This window comes from Boleophthalmus pectinirostris, unplaced genomic scaffold, assembly GCF_026225935.1.
Source record: "Boleophthalmus pectinirostris isolate CB_2022bp ecotype Guang Dong unplaced genomic scaffold, ASM2622593v1 HiC_scaffold_3, whole genome shotgun sequence".
NCBI lineage: Eukaryota > Metazoa > Chordata > Actinopteri > Gobiiformes > Gobiidae > Boleophthalmus > Boleophthalmus pectinirostris.
This window is the reverse complement of record NW_026571299.1, coordinates 26174986-26195667: the sequence shown is the minus strand read 5'-3', so window position 1 is coordinate 26195667 and position 20682 is coordinate 26174986. Positions and strand designations below refer to the sequence as shown.

The 20682-nt window shown below is 37.8% G+C and overlaps 1 protein-coding gene across 8 annotated transcripts in view; it reads right to left on the bottom strand.

Annotated features, from left to right (window-relative positions):
- Nucleotides 1-20682, bottom strand: part of elmo2 (engulfment and cell motility 2) — a 45690-nt gene that overhangs the window by 20833 nt on the left and 4175 nt on the right. For 4 of the 8 annotated variants that reach the window (XM_055160946.1, XM_020936981.2, XM_055160948.1 and 1 more), the window contains exons 1-6: nt 15691-15733; nt 15550-15590; nt 9502-9574; nt 9370-9420; nt 4327-4496; nt 2354-2456 (exon numbers count right to left, since the gene is read on the bottom strand). In XM_055160946.1, the coding sequence (XP_055016921.1) occupies nt 2354-2456; nt 4327-4496; nt 9370-9420; nt 9502-9574; nt 15550-15590; nt 15691-15699 (447 nt within the window). In that variant the 5' untranslated portion in view covers nt 15700-15733. Of the gene's footprint in view, nt 1-2353; nt 2457-4326; nt 4497-9369; nt 9421-9501; nt 9575-15549; nt 15591-15690; nt 15734-20384; nt 20426-20525; nt 20622-20682 lie in introns of those variants that run through there. The other 4 variants (XM_055160947.1, XM_055160950.1, XM_055160952.1 and 1 more) reach the window with 2 other exon arrangements.

Sequence of the window (20682 nt, the reverse complement as noted above, 5' to 3'; positions counted from 1 at the left end):
TTTGGCCTTAATTTAGTACTTATTCATGTTTTATTGTTTTTTTCACATTGTTCAATTCACACGCCAGCCATACAGCATACTGCGGTGGCTTGTTTTTTATGCACAAATGAGTAAAGTGAATGTACATGTACTCATCTATTTCCAATCTGTAGTTACTGACAAGATCTGTGGAGAAGTAAGCCCACTCACAGTAAGAATGCATGTTGTAAGATTCATTTTTTTGTGATAAAAACACCTGTATTTACATAAATGATAATTTCAAGATTGATAAGTTTAATACTATATTGTGGGACATTTCAGGCAAAACTATAACATATCATGCATCAAACCAGAAAATATACATAGTGCACTTTTAAAGACAATTCTGAATATTAATCTTAATCTTTCCTTTTTTTTTTTTTTTTTTTTTTTTTAAGATTTTCTTCACTTAAAAATGATTACCTTTTTGTAACTTACTTACTTTACATAACAGTCAGAAATCTTTTAAATCAACTGTATTTTTCCATTAAAAAAAAAAAAAAAAAATCATGCCACGACGTCACATTTGAACAATAGAAAGTGGAGACTAAAATAGTGGAAAAAGAGGTAATTGCAGCGCTAGCCACATCAGTCTGAGTACAAACTGTTTCTGCAGTGAGACCCTGTTGAGCAAGGCTGCTCTGCTTTTCAACAGAAATGAATGAAAACCAAAATGAGATGGGTTACTAGGCAACAATATCTAAGGGTCGGTATGAGGTTTGTCCATGAGATCAGTGATTACAAACCAATGTGATTAAAGGCGTGTAATTTGGTCCACGGTCTATTAAGAGCATATTAACAGTATAACATTAGCTGACCTTTATTTCAATAGACTCTGTGCACGACATCGCCCAGCAACCTCACTGTTAGCGTCACTACTTCCTGTCTACTTTTATCTCTATGGGGTTTTTGATGAGTCGTGCTGAAATGAATAAATATTTGAAGATAAGGCAGTGAACAGGGAGCTGTCATAAATAAAATGAATACTTCAGCACAGGACACTTCTGTGTTTAGAAAGAGAGATGTCTGTGTCTCAATGCTAACGCTAATGCTAATTCTGAGGCATAATAAATATCAACATCGCAAACTGAAGTATTCTGCATATAAAAACACCTGGGTCAGTCTATATTTCAGTTAATTTGAATTTCAATAGGTTGTTTATTTTATGTTTTGCAGTTTTAATAAAAGTGATTGTTAGCTTTGAGAGACAGTGAGCTAGCTGGATATTTGCACTTTTATTTTTCATCTAATTTTTATTGAAAATCTAGTTCATTTTAAAGGGTTTGCAGTGGTCCAAAGTTATTCCTCACTTACCTTATGCACTCAGAGCATCGTAATTATTCTCAGTGATGAGTTTGTAAACACTTTTCACATCTTTCAGAGACCAGAGTGACAGTAAAGCTAATGACAATGAGAATGCAAACCACACAATTCCTGATTCACTATATAATTAGATGTAGACAGCACACAGCAGGGTTATTTGGACCTCAAGAGCTGCTTATACAATATATCTGTACTGGAGCAAGGCTAATTTTGCTCAAATACATCTAATACAAAAGTCTAATACAAAACATAATGCCAATATGTTGTTTCGACTGACCGCCAGAGTAAAAGAAATCCATTTTACTGTCCTTGAACACTGAATCGCAAAGAGGGCCCTGCACAAAATGTGACTAAACTGCTATCATTTGTAATGAAACAAGATGGTGGTTAAGCTTACCGCCTTTGCAAATCATATAATTTGGGTGGAACTGTCAAAATCAGCTCCACATATCAACCCAAAAAATATGACTAAACTTAATGGACATCAGTTACTCTAGTTTCAACATCATCTAATCAGCATTAAAAAAAAATGTATCAGTCAGTCTAATCTCAATCAGGGGTTTTCCCTTGAATGTGATGATGACAAACTCCCACAGACATATTTCTATTGATAATATTGTATTTTGACCATGAAATTAATGTATTTATTTAATTGATTTTTTCTTTGTTTTCCTTAAATGTATGTTTTAAATGTATTTTCAAGTATCTAACTATGAAATTTCTAAAAGGTAAATTCACAAATGTTGAACCTGATTATTTCTATAAGTGATTAGACCCATGAACCCTTTATATCACAGCAAAAATATGCATTTCATCAATATTAATTTAAACTGTACCCCATCTGTATTGAATATTAATGGCCTATAGAATGCTGGGTTGTCATCTGAAAGCCAGCAATATAAGATTAAAGAATGATGTAAGGCTAAAACCAAGTAAAAAGAAAAAAAAATGAAAATGAAACTGCAGCTACAAAGCTAAAGATATTATAATCCACTGTGAATTCCTTCAGTACCTGTTTGATGAAGGACAGAGAGATGAGGTCCCAGGAGACGATGCCGTGGTCCATCAGCTCCAGAAACGCAGTGAGAGTGAAGGCCAGCATCTCACCAAAACTGCTGATTTAAAAGAAAAGTATTTCATTTCACACAATGTATAGTTTTGTTTTGAAAGAGCCCATTTTACACTATTTTCTGATCTGTGTTATAATGTTGTTTCCTCATCACATACAGACCTGGAGTTGTGTTTTGTTTCATTCACACATGTTTAACACACAAGTCGGGTATGTAGCAGTTTTTTCTCTTATACTGAAAACACTGTTCCACCTTATGATGTCATGTGGTAATACAGGAAGTGCTCCACTGTGTTTCCATACTCCATACAACTTCATTAGAATCATTTGGATGATTTCAGATCTGGGTATTGCCAATCTCCACTGAACTAAAGGTAAATCAGTTGGTTAAATGGGTGAGTGAGGTGATTGTCCATCCTCAGAGCAGGCTGGACTCCCTGTACTCAAAACAGTTACAGAGGATGTCCCAGAGTATTATAAAAGACATGCATCATCCACTAAACTCAGAGTTTCAGCTGCTTCCCTCTGGACAGAAGCTTTTAGTCCCAAGATCTAGAACGAATCGTTTAAAAAAGGAGCTTTGTTCCGGCTGCTATCGTTCTTATAAATGAACTGTAATCGATTTATCTATAAATTTTAGTATGTTTGTGATGGATGAATTTAGCTAACTGTTTATGGAACAAACCATTCTGCTCTGTAGCACTGTAACACTTTATTTTTGTAATTGTGTTTTTATATGTGTTATTGTTCATAATGTGGCTGAATGAAATGTGAAATGTGGGACCTGCCTCTCAAATCTGCAAAACAAATTTACTTATGCGTACAAATAAAGCAACCTAACCTAACCTAACCTAAAGGTAGACATTAACTTGAAAACTACCACTTCATGACATCACAAGGTAGACCAGAGCATTTTGAATTTTGGAAATGTAGACAGACTAATAATAAAGGGAAGCAAAACACAACAACAGGTACGGTATATTTTGATGAAGTAACAGCATTATAACACATCATAAAGCTCACAAGTGTCTGTTTTGCATAATATAGGAGCTCTGATGCATTTTCTGAAGCTCCCTCTACATTTTTGGAGTAAATATCTACCATGAGATCATAAATACTGGCTTGTTATTTGGCTAACTGTGATACTGTGTTGGAGATGCTCGTACTTGTACAGTGTCTTTTTTTTAGTCCAGAGACAGACGGTTATAATTACTTACTGTTAATTACCAAACTACTCATTTATTAAATTATCATTAACACTCCATTTTCTTCAGAAATAGTTACTAAATTTGCTCACTGAAACCACAGAAATTTCTAATTTGCTCAACAGCTCTAGATTCAATCATTTATTTTCGAACGATTGATGTTACGGCCCTCGAGACACTTTACTTTTTTCTGTGTGCTTTGCTTTTTAGTTTTCTTTTAAAGTATGTGTTTGGAGGTCAGACTTCGGATAAAGAAATGTGAAAATATTTTGTGTTAAATGGCAATGATTAAAAGTCTGTTTTGTTCATGTTCAGGAAATTAAAATTAATACAATTTCCATGGAGAAAAGCATCTGACAGACCTTCCTCAAGAAAAGTTACACAATGCACCTTTAAAATAACTTGATATATTATTATTAAACCTTTCTATTTTCATGGAAACCAAACCAGGTCAAGTTACAGTTCAGATCTGTGGAGAGGCAACCCTGCACACAGTCAGAATGTTTGTTTGTCTAGTTATTTTTGAGCTATGAAACCACTATAATTGAATAAACGTAAGGTGGAGCTGTTTAATGCCATACTGTGGAACATTCCAGGCAGAGCAATGACATGTGCATCATTTTCATATCACCCAGCCCTACCTACAACCCAAACAATTCACCAATCCACCATCAAATATGATTTACTGAGGCAGGGTTTCATAGTCCTTACTGTGTCCCGCTCTCGACCAGCCTCGCCAGGGTCCCGATGCCCTCCATGTTGATAAACTCTGCGGCGAAGGTTGGGTCAGCAGACAGTTTAGCCAGTTCCTTCAGAGCCTCCAGACGAGCGTCGATCCCGTGGGACTGAATCCTCTCCAGGAGCTGACGCGCCGCTCGGCCCTGGGGACGACAGAGGTGACGGTTTATTATTCAGTCTATTTCACATTTGATTCTTCTGGGTTTTCAATGGGATGGTTCACCAACTTTTCACAACAAGAACTATCTTTGAAATTATTTGGCCTTACAAGAACCATCAGACCGTAACTATGTCTATAACTGGACTATAACTGAAGCATGATCTAATGATACAGAGAAATTAACTGTTTGAAATTAGTTTATATGTACAGTGAGTGTGTTGTGTGTATAGTGAGTGTGTTGTATGTACAGTGAGTGTGCTGGTTTTATATACGTTTGTGTGATTGTTGTTGTACTTTTCTCTGTCCTGTAGATGATTTCAAATCAACCTGCCAAGGGACGGAAGATGGAAATGAGCCACGCTGGCTGTAATCTTTACATGTTTACATTTTTAATGTTCATTAATATGTGCTGTCCCTTTACAAATGCATAAATAAGAAGAAAAGAAATACTACGATAAACGATAATACTGAAACTACTTTATGCTTCTTATACAACAATAATGACCCAATATAGTCCCAGTAATCATTTTTAAATAAACAGTTTCATCAAAACAAATAAATAACATAATGAAGCTATAATATAATATAATATATATATAATTTATAATATATATATTATAAGTCATAGGTGTTACTTTTCAACCCTCTACAGCTCAAAACTTTTTGTATTACAACAAAAATAAGCCACATCGTCCCACTTTAACAAAGAAATTGTACACATTTTGTATTGTATACATTTTGAGCCCCAAAATATATTGTTCTGACTTTCATATACTGCACAGTAAGTCCATATTGTAATTATTGTGACAAATATACTAGTTATATTAAAGTAGTTATAACCCAAAGAAGAAAATTAAGAAAATGAGGAATTGACTGTAAATTCAGCAAATATCTGAACAGTATTTGAATCTGTGTGGCACCTAAACTTGGACATGCCACAGTTTGAAAAAAGGTTTAGTTACATCTAGAATATTGTAAGAACTTGGAATCCTAGCTTTACTTGCAAGTGTCTGATTTAAAAATTTACTGATAAAAAATATAGACAATGTTTTCCCATCAGACTCATTGAACAACCTGATTATACTACAGCCATAGAATTCAGGTTAACTCATTCTTGAACTATGTGCATCAAAGTTAGAAACAATAACTTCCCAGGAAAAAATATTAAGCTGTTTACCTATTTTAGATGTTATGCTTGGGCACTTAGAGAGGTAATTCTGAAGTTGATGCTTATTAAAATGTTGCAGGAGCAAGTTGACCTAGTACTTTTTTTGTTTCCGTATAACTTTTTCAACTTGAATAATACATAACACATTTCTATCCTGTTGTTTAGTGAGAAAGTGCTTAGTCCTCCTCCCTGAGCTGCTCAACATTCAAACATCTCTGCAGAGGATTCAATGTTTGTTTCAAGGCAAACTACAAGGACTCACTCTGCCCTGAATTCACCGCTCTCTCCACTCAGCAGCATCCAAATGTTTACTGCAGAATTTGGGCTACTGCGAATAACAGCATAACTATAAAACTAATGAGCTGAAGAATATTCAATTGTTAGAGTGTAAACAACTCTGTAAACAACTGTCTTTAAAATAGCAGTCACATTTTACCACAAATGTGAATGCAACAGTGTTTCAAGTACCAATATGTCCAAGAATATACTGGAGCTTAAACAGAGCTAAACCAGGTCATAGTATACAAAACTTAAAGGTCCTTTATTACACAAAATGCCCTCTTGTGAGCTTTAAACCATGTTAGAATGCTGTTACCTCCTCAAAAACACATCTGGAGTTGTGTTTTGTGTCACACTTGAGTAACCCTGTATGATTAGTCTGTCACCATCTCCAAATCTCAAAATGCTCTGTTCCACCTTGTGATGTCATGCCGTGGTAGCTTTTACTTACTGTATTTTTCAGACTATAAGTCACACTTTTATTCAAGGTTTGGGTGTTTCCTGCGACGTATACTCTGGTGCAATTTGTATATTAAAATTTTCACACTGACAGTCACGAGAGGCTCTAGTCTTGTGTGTCAGTATCTATTACTCCCGTTGCCAAAAATGGTAATCGAGCAGCAGAAATAAAGTTTGGAGTGAGCGAGAAACTTGCAAGGGACTGGCGGAAAGCAGGGATGGAGAACACAGATTCACAGTAAAAGGGAGGGTGCACCATGCAGCTTTCCTGGAAGTCCCTAGATGGATGGACAAAGCCTGGGCTTCAGTAACCACCCAACCATCCTGTCAGGATTCAGAAAGGCCGGAATAATTCTAACTGGAACTGATGCTGAGTCTGACGACAGCTACACTGAAGAGGAAGAGGTGCTCTGTTTACCACCAGAGGTTGCGGTGTCAGAAGTGACACCGAGGATGAAGAATTCAATGAATTTAGTGATTTGGAGCGAGATGGAGAGTTTGGTAAACTTGTTTTATTCTGTTGTTTATGTTCTAGTTATCTGAAGAACTGTTCGTATGTGATGTTAACATACCAGATGCGTATTCACTCTGTTGTTCTCTGTTCTATTGTTATTACTATAACTTGCCTTTCAAAATGAAATGTTGGGTCCTGGTCTCTGATTTTATAAAATTTATTTCCTCCAAAAAGTGCAATTTATAGTCTGGTGCGACATATATATGTTTTTTAATTCTTCATTACACATTTTTTGTCTGGTGCAACTTATACTCCAGAGCGATACTACGGTACTTATTACTTACTTATTATTCAAGTGAAGTTGTATGGAGTTTAAAAACATAGTGGAGCATTTCCACATGACATCACAAGGTGGATGTATGAGAGAAGAGAGAAGCCTAAATATGCAGGGTTTGTGAGTTAAACTTGTGTGAATTAAACAAAACATAACTCCAGGTATGTTTGTGATGAGGAAACAACATAATATGGGCCCTTTAAAGATCATAGAAATCAGTTTTATTGAATGCATTTATTTGAATGAAATAAAATCTAAACGTAGGATATTTCTGACCACAGCAAAAAAGTAGTAATAAAGGGGCTATTTATGGTTAAGTAAAATGAAGTGAAATGCAAGTGTTTTATGTAATTATTTCAGATGAAGGAAGAAGGTCTGTGGACATTTCACTGGTTTTCAAATGAATCCACAAATGTCATTATTAGTCAAAAGTCATTATTAGACAAAATTGCCATGTTAATCTTGTAGCTTAAAGTGCATATTACAGGTTTTCATGGTTTTCTCATTTTCACTTGGTTTGGTCTGTGAAAAATATTATCATAGTTTTAAATCAGTTAAGTTTCAGTTTGTGGCAAAAGAAATTCAGAAGAAAAGTACAAAAATACAGGAAGTAGGGCTGAGTTCTAAAACAACCTACAGCCAACCCATAAACCCAGTATATACCATATAAAGAGACAGAGCTAACTGCTCTCCATCATGGACACTCCTGCTCACCCACTGCACCAGACTATACAGGGACAGATAATACTCCCTACAACTGTACAACAACTCACCCACTGCAACAGACTATAGAGAGGCAGAGGAGCTCATTCTCCAACAGGCTCCTACAGCTCCAGTCAAACAGTGAGAGGAATACATTCATACTATAATAATCCCTACAACTGTACAACAACTCACCCTTATGTAACAGATAATACTCCCTAAACTGTACAACACCTCACCCTTATGTAACAGATAATACTCCCTACAACTGTACAACAACTGACCCTTATGCAACAGATAATACTCCTAACAACTGAACAGCAACTCGCTCTTATGGAACAGATAATACTCCCTACAACTGTCTAACAACTCACCCTTATGGAACAGATAATACTCCCTACAACTGTCTAACAACTCACCCTTATGGAACAGATAATACTCCCTACAACTGTCTAACAACTCACCCTTAAGTAACAGATAATACTCACTACAACTGTACAACAGCTCACCCTTATGTAACAGATAATACTCCCTACAACTGTACAACAACTGACCCTTATGTAACAGATAATACTCCCTACAACTGTACAACTCGCTCTTATGGAACAGATAATACTCCCTACAACTGTACAACTCACCCTTATGTAACAGATAATACTCCCTACAACTGTACAACAACTGACCCTTATGTAACAGATAATACTCCCTACAACTGTACAACTCGCTCTTATGGAACAGATAATACTCCCTACAACTGTACAACTCACCCTTATGTAACAGATAATACTTCCTACAACTGTACAACAACTCACCGTTATGTAACAGATAACCCTGTGTTTCAGTCATCATTTCATCTTTGCACTGTTTCCTTACGACCTCTTGTATATAACTGTGATATACTGTATATTACGATATTTGTTTTTTTATTTACTGTACATACATTTTTATAGTTTATGTCTTATTGTTATCAGTCTCTTGCTATTTTTATTTCTACTCATTTCAAAGTTTATTACCATTTTTTAATATTTTTGTACTGTGTTATTGTAATAAAATGTGATATGTGAGCTACTGTGTCCAAGTAATTTCCCTTGTGGATCAATAAAGTCTGTCTGAGTCTAAGTCTAACCTGCTAGGCACTGTGTTCCAGATAGGAAGTGAGCATGGTACACTTCTGGCTCCATCGACTCTAGCTTCAATTCACTTTGTGCTGAAAAAAATGTCGACCATCTCTCCAAAACTACTTCTCGAAATGGCTGCTCAACTCGGTCTTAAGAGGTTCCTGGTGTTCTTATTTCACTATTTTGTCTGTAAATCAATTCCTATTCTTAATATGGAACACAGCTCAAAAATCGCTTCTATAACTGCTAGCGTCATGAGCTTTATTTGACTGGACAATACTCTCCCTTAGTCCACTTCTTTATACAGTCTATGTGCTCAAATTGTACATTGATTTTACTTACAGGTGAAATAGCTAATCGGAGGATAGTACCATTCTTGATTTCTCCTCGAGTCTGAAAAAAGAAGAAGAAACATAAGTAAAGTTGCTGAGTCCGTTTAAAAGCAAAAACATGTTATGAGAAGCTCCTCCTCACCTGTTCAGTGATGTAGAGCTGAGGACCATCGGCGTAACGCAAGGCAAACTGCTCCGAGCCAGACAGAGACCAACTAGAGACAGAAAGAATAGATCTTTATTAAGGGGCCCATGTTATACTGTTTTCTGGTTTGTTACTACCATATTTTTCGGACTATAAGTCACACTTTTTTCATGGTTTGTGTGGTCCTGCGACTTATACTCTGCTGCGACTTATATATTAAAATTTTCACATTGACAGCCGCGAGAGGGCGCTCTAGGCTTGTGTGTCAATATCTGCTACTACTGTACCGCCATCCCTTCCCCCTCTATTGTGCAGAAAAAAGCATCTGTCCTGCTGCAAGAAGTGAAATATTCAGCCAAAAACGGTAATCGAGCAGCAGAAAGAAAGTTTGGAGTGAGCGAGAAACTTGTGAGGCACTGGCAGAAAGCGGGGATGAAGAACACAGCTTCACGGCAATGAGAATGGGAGAATGCACCATGTAACTTTCCTGGAAGTCACTGGATGAATTGACAAAGCCTGGACTTCAGTGACAACTGAAACCATCCTGTCGGGATTCAGAAAGGCTGGAATAATTCTAACTGGAACAGATGCTGAGTCTGATGACAGCTACACAGAAGAGGAAGTGCCACTTTGTTTATCTCCAAAGGTCGTGGAATTGCTCAGAAATTACACCGAGGATGAAGAATTCAATGGATTTAGTGATTTGGAGTGAGATGGAGAGTTTGGTAAACTTGTTCTGTTCTGTTGTTTATGTTATAGTTATCTGAAGAACTGTTCATATGTGACGTTAACAGCCTGTTGTTCTCTGTTCTATAGTTATTACTAAAACTTGATGAAATGTTGGGTTTTGGTCTTTGATTTTATGAAATAAATTTCCCACATTAAGTGCGATTATAGTCCAGTGCAACTTATATATGTTTTCTCTTCTTCATTACGCATTTTTTGGCTGGTGTGACTTATACTCCGAAGCGAAAAATACGGCAAGTTGTTTCCTCATCACAAACATACCTGGAGTTATGTTTTGTTTCATTCTACTACCATTTTACTTAAGGTGAAAGGGAACTTGAAAATTACTACTTCATGACATCACAAGGTGGAACAGACCATTTTGAGTTTTAGAGATGTAAACAAGGGGCTACTCAAACAGTGCAAATGAAACAAAACACAACTCCAGGTATGTTTTTGAAGAGGTAACAACATTCTAACATGGCTTAAAGCTCACAAGAATCCATTTTAAAAAGATTTCTGGGATCTTGATTTCAAACCTAATCTAATCAGAAGTGTAATAGCTGTCACAAATAGCCCAGTTAGCTTTGATAGCAGCCATCTACAACACTAACAAGTCCAAATAAGATGAAGAATGCAATAAAAATCCAATACTTGGAGAATAGAGATGGAGTTGCTGTGCTCCGATGAAATAAAGACTCCACAGTTAGAGATTGTGGAGGAGAGGAATTCAGTAGCTGCTTTGTTCAGCGCAAGATACTTTTACCAAGATACAGACGCAGTAGACAAAAACAAAACAAAAAAACTAAATAAGAGGTAGTTAACTGAAAAATAATGCACTTGTTACCATGTTTTCCACAGTAAGTTTACAGGTGACGATATTAAATGATTTGAACAACTGCTTGCTTGTCTTTTTCTAATTTCTGTGATCACTACATACAAAATACCAGATTTGTGTATCATCCAATGTTTTGTCATTCAGTTTACATTTATTTCAGTTTTTCAGTTTCCCTCAATACGGCTGAACGATTGCGATTGTGAATAGATTTACGATTTATGTTTTAATAATAATATAATATTCTGTTAAACTTCACATTTTAAATGCAGAATTGAGAAAAAGAATGAAATCTGAACTGACAAACTAATACAAGAATCATATTTCAGAACATGTTTGTACAGATCAAAACTGCAGAAGAAAAAAGGATATTTTGTTGTTTGTGGAGGAAATTACAGTACTTGAAAAACTGCATAATTTTTACGAGAATCATTTTGGACCATCACCTTGTTCCTCTACTTAAAGGTGCACTGCGTGACATTTCTAGTAGAGGGTCCGCTACCTGCTTGTCTCCAGGGAAACGTTATTGCTTAGGGGTGTAACGATATCCAAGTCTCACAATACGATGTCAACACAATATGATAGTGAGGCTCATGATTAGGGATGTAAAGATATTAAATTTCTCGGTACGATATTTTCACAATATACATCTCATGGTAAGATATTTATTGTGATATTCTGTGGAGGTGAACAAAACTGTTAATATGCTACTTTTTCCTCTTAAAATGCCCTTACAAGACTTAATCCAAAGAACTAAGACTCAAAAGTGCTTAGAACTGTTATTTCTTCATGTAGTCTACACTGAAATGGAGCAAAGGATCATGGTCTATGTAGTTCCGTCTGTTTTTTATATTGTGATGGTCCACGATATTTTTGTTAGAACTTTGACGATACGATATCACAATATTTCAGTTATTGCTACATATTATTATTGCATTGTCTAGAATGTTCCACGATATAGATTAAACCTATCTATCACAAGGGAGACAAGCAGGTGGCAGCACTATGCTACATTATAAGTCAGATCTGTGGAGAGTTGCCCCTGTTCACAGAAGGAATCAACGTGTTTTTAAGCAACAGAAACACCAATAACGATAGCAACAATAGCATCCGTCAGAATACAAATTGAAAAATTACGATTTCAAGGATTACAGTCACGAAACGAAATGTAACGGTTACAATTTCTTCAGTACGAGTATGAATTCACAGACGCAACTCGACTGTAAACATTTCACAGGCTTTATTTACAGAGCAGAAGAAACATTGATCACTGCATACTGTGCTGTTGAGCCGCTACACCGCAACGCAGGAGAAATTCCCTAACCGCGACAGCCCTACTCCATACACCTTCACTAGAATCATTAGGACAATTTCCAACCCGGAATTTGTCATCTTTACTGAACTAAAGGTAAAAAGTAGTTGTTAACTTGAAAACTACCAATTCCTGACATCACAAGATGGAACAGAGCGTTTTCAGCTTTGGAGAAGTAGACAGACTAATAATAAAGTGTTACTCAAACACGTGTGAATGAAAAACAAACAATAAAAACACAACTCAAAAAAGCATAGCAGCCATTTTTGAAATATATGGACACATAAAATTGGCACCATACCTTAGCATGGTTGTGTATGTCTTTTTTTTTATTTGTTACTAGGTATTTATCTGTCTTTGGATTATCTGATTTGTTTGTTATTATTGTTATAATATTAAAATTTTTGAATTTTAGCTTTTATTAATTAATTAATGTATTTATTTATTTATTTATTTATTTGTGGGGTTATTTTGGGGGGAAAAATTGCACAAATATGATGACTGAAATTTGCTATAGAAATGTATAAATAAAATTGTGAAAAAAAAAAAAACTTCAGCTCTGTTTTTGATGAGGTAACAACATTATAACATGGCTTAAAGCTCAAAAGAGTTCATTTTGTGTCTTATAGGACCTTAAAGTAATATTTGGTAGTAGGGGAAATCTATTTTGAGTACAATATTTGCTACACTACCCAATAGCGTACAGTAAAATGTCCTCTCCTTTGTGATCCCATCTCTATGAAACACTTTATACTGATTTCATGTGGAGCGGTGGAGGTGTCTCATTCTGAAGTGTGAAACAGCAGAGCAGATGGCCTCACCACTGAGACAGGCCAATGTGACAGGTAACGTTTGGTGATTTTCAGGCAACATTTGGATGTGTTAAATGGGTTAGCATGGAACACATGTAAATAATAGCTGCACAACATTGTAATACCGTGTAGGGTTTGTTTAATATTGAGGTTGAATGATATCAGATGTTTGTTTTTTTGACTTTGTATTTATCTTCAAATCTGAACACAGTACACAGCAGTACTCATCCAGGAGCATCCCAAACACAAAATGGACTCTTGTGAGCTTTACGCCATGTTAGAATGTTGTTATCTTATCAAAAACATACCTGGAGTTGTGTTTTGTTTCATTCATACGTTATTGCAATCCTGGATTCTTCATCTCAGGTCTGAAATTATCCAAATGATTCTAGTGAAGGTGTGTGGAGTTTAAAAACACGGGTGAGCACTTCTTGTATAACCATATCACAAGGTAAAACACAGTGTTTTCAGATTGAGAAAAGAACTCAGAGTAAATATGCAGGTTTGTGTGTTAAACATGTGTGAATTAAACACAACACACCTCCAGGTAGATAAATCCTAAACTAATATAAGAATCCCACGCCTTTCAGAACATGTCTAAACTACGTGAGAAGCAGGTTTTACACAATATGACATGATATTTTATTGTTTGCAGAGAAAATTGTGTTGATGAAACATTTGCAGAGTGTGTGATTCATTTATCAAATTGCAATTGCAGCTTGATTGGAATAAATCTTTCTGCTCTGTTTAATATCATTTCTGTGTTATTCTAGTTGCTCTGATTTTTTCTACCACGTGTCCTGGTTTGAACCCAGCTTAGTCCTGATGTAGCCTTAGACTGGTGTAGTTTGGTCCAGTTCAAGTCCTGGTTTAGTCCTGGTTTAGACCTGGTTTTGACCTGGTTTAGAACTGGTTTAGTCCTGGTTTAGACCTGGTTTAGACCTGGTTTAGTCCTGGTTTTGTCCTGGTTTAATCCTGGTTTAGTGCTGGTTTCATCCTGGTATAGTTCTGGTTTCATCATGTTTTCGTCCCGTTTTCATTCAGGTTTAGTCCTGGTTTAGCCCTGGTTAAATCCTGATTTAATCCTGGTGTAGTCCTGGTTTAGTCCTTGTTTTGTCCTGGTTTAATTCTGTTTTCATTCAAGTTTTGTCCCGTTTTTGTCCAGGTTTTGTCCTGGTTTCGCCCTGGTTATTCCTGGTTTAGTTCTGGTTTCGTCCTGGTTTACTCCTGGTTTTGTCCTGGTTTCATCCTGGTTTAGTCCTGTTTCATCCTGGTTTAGTCCTGGTTTAATGCTGGTTTATTCCTGGTTTTGTCCTGGTTTAATCCTGGTTTAGTCCTGGTTTCATCCTGGTATAGTTCTGGTTTCATCATGTTTTCGTCCCGTTTTCATTCAGGTTTAGTCCTGGTTTAGCCCTGGTTAAATCCTGATTTAATCCTGGTGTAGTCCTGGTTTAGTCCTTGTTTTGTCCTGGTTTAATTCTGTTTTCATTCAAGTTTTGTCCCGTTTTTGTCCAGGTTTTGTCCTGGTTTCGCCCTGGTTATTCCTGGTTTAGTTCTGGTTTCGTCCTGGTTTACTCCTCGTTTTGTCCTGGTTTCATCCTGGTTTAGTCCTGTTTCATCCTGGTTTAGCCCTGGTTTAATGCTGGTTTATTCCTGGTTTTGTCCTGGTTTAATCCTGGTTTAGTCCTGGTTTCATCCTGGTATAGTTCTGGTTTCATCATGTTTTCGTCCCGTTTTCATTCAGGTTTAGTCCTGGTTTAGCCCTGGTTAAATCCTGATTTAATCCTGGTGTAGTCCTGGTTTAGTCCTTGTTTTGTCCTGGTTTAATTCTGTTTTCATTCAAGTTTTGTCCCGTTTTTGTCCAGGTTTTGTCCTGGTTTCGCCCTGGTTATTCCTGGTTTAGTTCTGGTTTCGTCCTGGTTTACTCCTGGTTTTGTCCTGGTTTCATCCTGGTTTAGTCCTGTTTCATCCTGGTTTAGCCCTGGTTTAATGCTGGTTTATTCCTGGTTTTGTCCTGGTTTAATCCTGGTTTAGTCCTGGTTTCATCCTGGTATAGTTCTGGTTTCATCATGTTTTCGTCCTGTTTTCATTCAGGTTTAGTCCTGGTTTAATCCTGGTTTCATCCTGGATTCGTCCTGGATTCGTCTGGCTTTGACCTGGTTTAGTTCAGGATATAGTTTAAGTTCTTTCTGATGTTGTGATGCGGCACATGTGCAAGTATTAAATAAATATGTCATTAGAGAGAGTGGTTGTCATCAGTGGATCATTCATTGAGGACTATATAAACCCTCTCAGTATAATAGTAGTGGAAAACAGGCACACAGGACTCTGAATGAGAGAATATAAACGTAGAGGCTTACCCATCGCACACCTCCCGTATTATTGACGACAGCGCTCTTTTCTGCATAAATGAGAAAAACATATTTTTAACAAACAAAGTAAATGATCACGAGCCCAGTAGGAGTTCGTGGAGTGATATCGTTTGGAGGTTTGTATCTGACCTGGTCCATTTCGATGAGCTGAGCATTGGCACCGGGCCACTCAATGGCCNAAGGTTGTTATAAAAGTCTATACCCATGTATGGAAGCCCTGAGAGGCAAGAGAGAGGAGGAAAAAAAAAAGAGGCAGGTCATTTGGGCTCTATTTGCGAAGTGTTTTTTTTTTTTTTTTTTTTCCAGTATATTCCTGTAAATACCAAACTTCAGTGCTGGCAGGCCAGTGGAAGATCAGCTCATGGCGTTAGGCTACGGGTTAGGATGTGGGAGGCCGGGGTTTGAATCTCACGTGCTCCTGATTCCGTGTGTATTTGTTCTGGCTGACTACTACTCCAGGCTGGAAGACAGAATGCTGCACTATTTGGATATTAATGTTATTACAACATTCATGAGCGACTTTTGGAGCTGTGCGTAAAACTGCTGCTGTCCAACACGGGAGTAGGGTACGCTCCAAGCAAACATGCCTGGTAAGAGGAGCTCATGGGGATTTGGGGACAAACATGTGGCAAATACTTTCATCCAGCATCAGCACCAGGGGTGTAGTGGGCGTGGTACGTGGGGTACACCGTCCACCCACTTCTCCCGATGTGAGATTTAAAAAATAACAAATATAAAATAGCTACAACTTAAATGTCAAACCGGAGCCATTGGCAATGGTGAAAACAACCTGCAATAGGTTCAAGATATCTACAGTACTGTCCTACAGTGACCTGAGACATGAGGGGACCAGCACTAAAGCAGGACTAAACCAGGACTAAACCAGGGGCACTTTGCTCATGTTTTCCTCGTGGAGTGGAGCTCAAAGACAAAAAAACAAGTCATCTACCTTAAAACTCAAATGCTGCCCCCTTTACGCGATAGTGCAGCCCTTTGCCACATAAGCTAAACAGGAGCACATCAACAAAGTACAACAGCACAACTAAAGTACAATAGAAAAACAGCGCCTTATGCCTGTAGGGTGATCAGTGATGCATCGAGCTTACTTCTCCTATTACTCATAAAAGAGAACTCAAAAGTAAAACTCATGAAAAGACTATATTCAGTAAGAATGAATATGCACGTAAGCAGGAGAGTTTTGAACCCCTGTCTCCCACGTCCTAACCCAGCACTTAATGCCAGAAGGTAATACTCCACCAGTTCACCAGTGCTGAAGTTTGGTATTTACAGGAATATACTTGGAAAACACAGTCTTTGAGCAGTGTTTTTTATCAGTCACATCAAAAAAAAAAAAAAAAACACAAGATTAAAATATATATATATTTGTAAAAAAATAAAAATTAGGAAAAAAAAATTAGAATAAAACTTTTTAGAATTTTTAATTTTTTTTTTTATTTTTTTATTTTTTTGTAGAAAATAATTTTATAATTTATTTTTTGAGTTGGTGAAAAAAAAACAAAAAAAAAAACACTTAGAAAATAGAGCCCAAATGGCTTTTTTCTCTCTTGCCTCTCAGGGCTTCTGTACCATACGTAAAAGTATTTTTTGAGTGATAAGACATGCTGCCCAGTCTTTCCTCCTCTCTCTTCGTTTTTAATGAAGATCAGTAACAGCACCCCTATTGTTATCTGCACAGCGCTAACACTTAAACTCATTGTTTGTGTAAAATTAAATTCATTTTCCTGCCCTCAACCACAACACATTCACCAATTTAAATTCATGTGACATGAACAGCTTGATGTTTTTTTTTGTTTTCTTTTACATTCTTACATTGTGGCCTATATTATCACCTTTATCCATTAAACAGTCAATCCTGACATCCCTCAGGGCCTGTTTACATGACAACGCTTGCTGGTAAAAATGACAAAATATTTTATCGGAAGTGATTTTCGTTTAGATGGTGACAGTGTTTTTGGGGCTTAAAAACACAAAAATCTGAAACCGCCCTCCAGAGTGGAAAAGCTGAATACGCTCCACCATAGTGTTTCTGTCTACACCGCCCAAGACGCAAAACTCTTCTCATGTCACGTACGCGTTTATGTCACATACATACAGTACACAGAAACAAATGTCCCAACAAATGTACAGAATATGCATAGATTAGATTAGTGAACTGAGAAGGATCTGTAATCACCTCTGTCAAATTCTGGATGCACCATTTCGCCGCAGGCGAAGTCAAACTGATATGGACGAGACCTGAGAGAACCAGTCGATGGTGCACACACAGAGAGGTCCCAGTGTTTCCCGTGTTTACGTAGCAACCACAATTTGTTATTTTAGGCTATTAATGAACCAAATAATATTATGGCAATAGGCAATAACCTGTTCAATTGATTCAACTTCAAAAGTGCCCTGTTTCTAGCCTAGTGTGAGAAATGCTACAGTCGGACTAGATCCAAACCAGACTCCTGAACCAGCGGGAGCAGCTCCGGTTCAGGCCGGGCTTCAGTGCCTCAGCCTGAGAAGCGCTTTCCCTGGGAAGAACCCGGAGAGTGCACGGAGGACGAATGCTCAGAACAACATATAACGAACGAACCAAACTGGATTTGCACTTCTGTCCGGATGCTTTGCACCAGCTCAGAACCAGCCACAGTCCTTGAGCACGGAGGACCGGAGCAGCCCGCCCAGACCTGTAATCCACTACGCATTCTCGTTTTCCATGCACGGATCGACCAACGTGCATAGGACAGCGTGGAACTGCTCAGACCCAGTCCATTACACACCGATCTTGCTCGTACCCATCTGGAACCAGCACATGATTCCTCCCGAAAACACACATCTAAACATGGAATAAAAAGTGAAGATGCGACGCCCTTTTGCATCTTCTGTTCAGACCGTCACCATATAAACGTGGCCTTAGATAGTTTCTCATTTATAATATTAAAGTTGTGAATTCTTACCAGAAAGCAGGTAGAATGAGAGAATTCCAACATACATCTTCATCCACACAGTAGGCCTATATTGTCTGCACAAAGATGTGTTGTAATGATAAAGGTTTGCAAGCACAGCTGGACAAATAAACAATAGTTACAGAATTAAATTTTGAGCAAAGAGATCATTAGTGCTATCTCCCAGTCTGCTTCAATGACCCAAGCTGTTTTGTACATGTATTTATTTGGTCAACACACATTTAACTATCCTAATCCACCTGGAGGCAATGAGGCAGAACAGTTTTGTTTATTAAAGGTGCACTAACCTTTGTCTGGTGGAGTTGTCCTCCACCCAACCTGGGTCACACCAGATGAGCTGGGATGACTTCTACACTTTATCAGTCTGGGATGGTTCTCGTCGAAAGCGATCACGATAAAGTGGAACATCATGTGGAGCATTTGAATTTGATTGGTCAAATCGTCACAAGAGGGGAACAAGATCTAACAGCATCCAGTCAAGAGAATTGTCCATGTCCATAAATGCACAGAGCACTTGTGTGTATTTTGCACCAACTAAACTGTCTGCATTGACGCTAAAATAGGTTCCACCTCCTCAGCCACGGACCTTCATTCTTCAGTGGTAGGAACAGCTAAGAACTCCTCCACGAGACAGTCCTAAATGGCAGCCACCACCTGAGGCCCACTCTTGCACACTTTTATGACCCCAAGTCCAAAACTGTGATTTTCAGATTCTATAAGGTGATTACGTCACACTTCCAGATGGGGGCAAGAGTGAGTTTTTCCTGTTGATTACAATGTATTTTACCATGAAATATCCAAATTCACAAATGCTGAACCTAAACATTTCTATCAAAGTCTAGACACAAGAACTCACTGTATGGCAACAAAAATCTACGTCTTAGCAATATTAATTTTACCTTCCCCCATCTGTATTACGTAACACTGGTCTGTAGCATGCTGGGATGTCATCAGATAAACACCAATAGGCCAAAAGAAATCCCTGGTGCAAGGTAGCAGAGTGGTTGGCTCCTTTTCTGGCTACCTGGCTCAAACACTGAGCAGTTTTTGAGCTCAGTTTTTAGCACCATATCTTTTAACCAAGTAAGAAGCGCAGCAAGTGCCGTTCAAAGGACACATGTAAAGGACTGTTTTGTGAGGATTTTGTAAAATGAGCTTTTTGTTTTTTCCTTATCCGTGGAGAAGGACCTACCTATGGACACTTGAATTGCTAGTCGTTTTTGTTTGGGTTTTTTTACACCATATGTGGCAGCAAATGTGGCAGAAGATTCTCCAGGGGAAACACTTGGACCATTTTGTCACCAACTGGAACACCAGAAAGGAGAAAGAATGAGTCCTTTCCTGTTATGTTCACCTGGTTCCCCCTGCCGGCTGCTGTGACGCTACAGGACACAGAGGAGGGTCACTTTTGGCTCCTCCTCTCCTCAAACTGCCCTGACACAGATCTGCTGACCCGACCTCCTGTTGAACTGCACTGAGATCTTTGACTGAGACACAAAGGCCACTGAGAAGTGCAGTGTAAATGTTGTAACATCAACTGTAAAACTTTGCTGAAGCAAAACTTGAATTTCCCTCAGGATCAATAAAGTATCTCTCACTCTGTAGAGATCATAAACCAAATCAAAACAAAATAAATATTTGTTGACACTGACCACTAGAAGGCACCCTGTGACTGCTGTAGTCGTTCCATGCATTGATACAGGTCTGTCTGTATATTTAATTAAACTGATTAAGATGACTATTGTTGTATTAAAAAAATATTCACTTGAGCATATTTATTTTATTTTTAAATTTATTAAATAGGGAAAAACAGGCACACAGGACTGAATGAAAGATATAAACGTAGAGGCTTACCCATCGCACACCTCCCGTATTATTGACGACAGCGCTCTTTTCTGCATAAATGAGAAAAACATATTTTTAACAAACAAAGTAAATGATCACGAGCCCAGTAGGAGTTCGTGGAGTGATATCGTTTGGAGGTTTGTATCTGACCTGGTCCATTTCGATGAGCTGAGCATTGGCACCGGGCCACTCAATGGCCACCTTCACAATGTCGGCTGGAGGAGGCATGGCTCTGCTCACTGTAGCCTTGAGACACACACCAGAGTTCACATACAGTATCATTCCACAGAGCTACAGTACTCAGCTG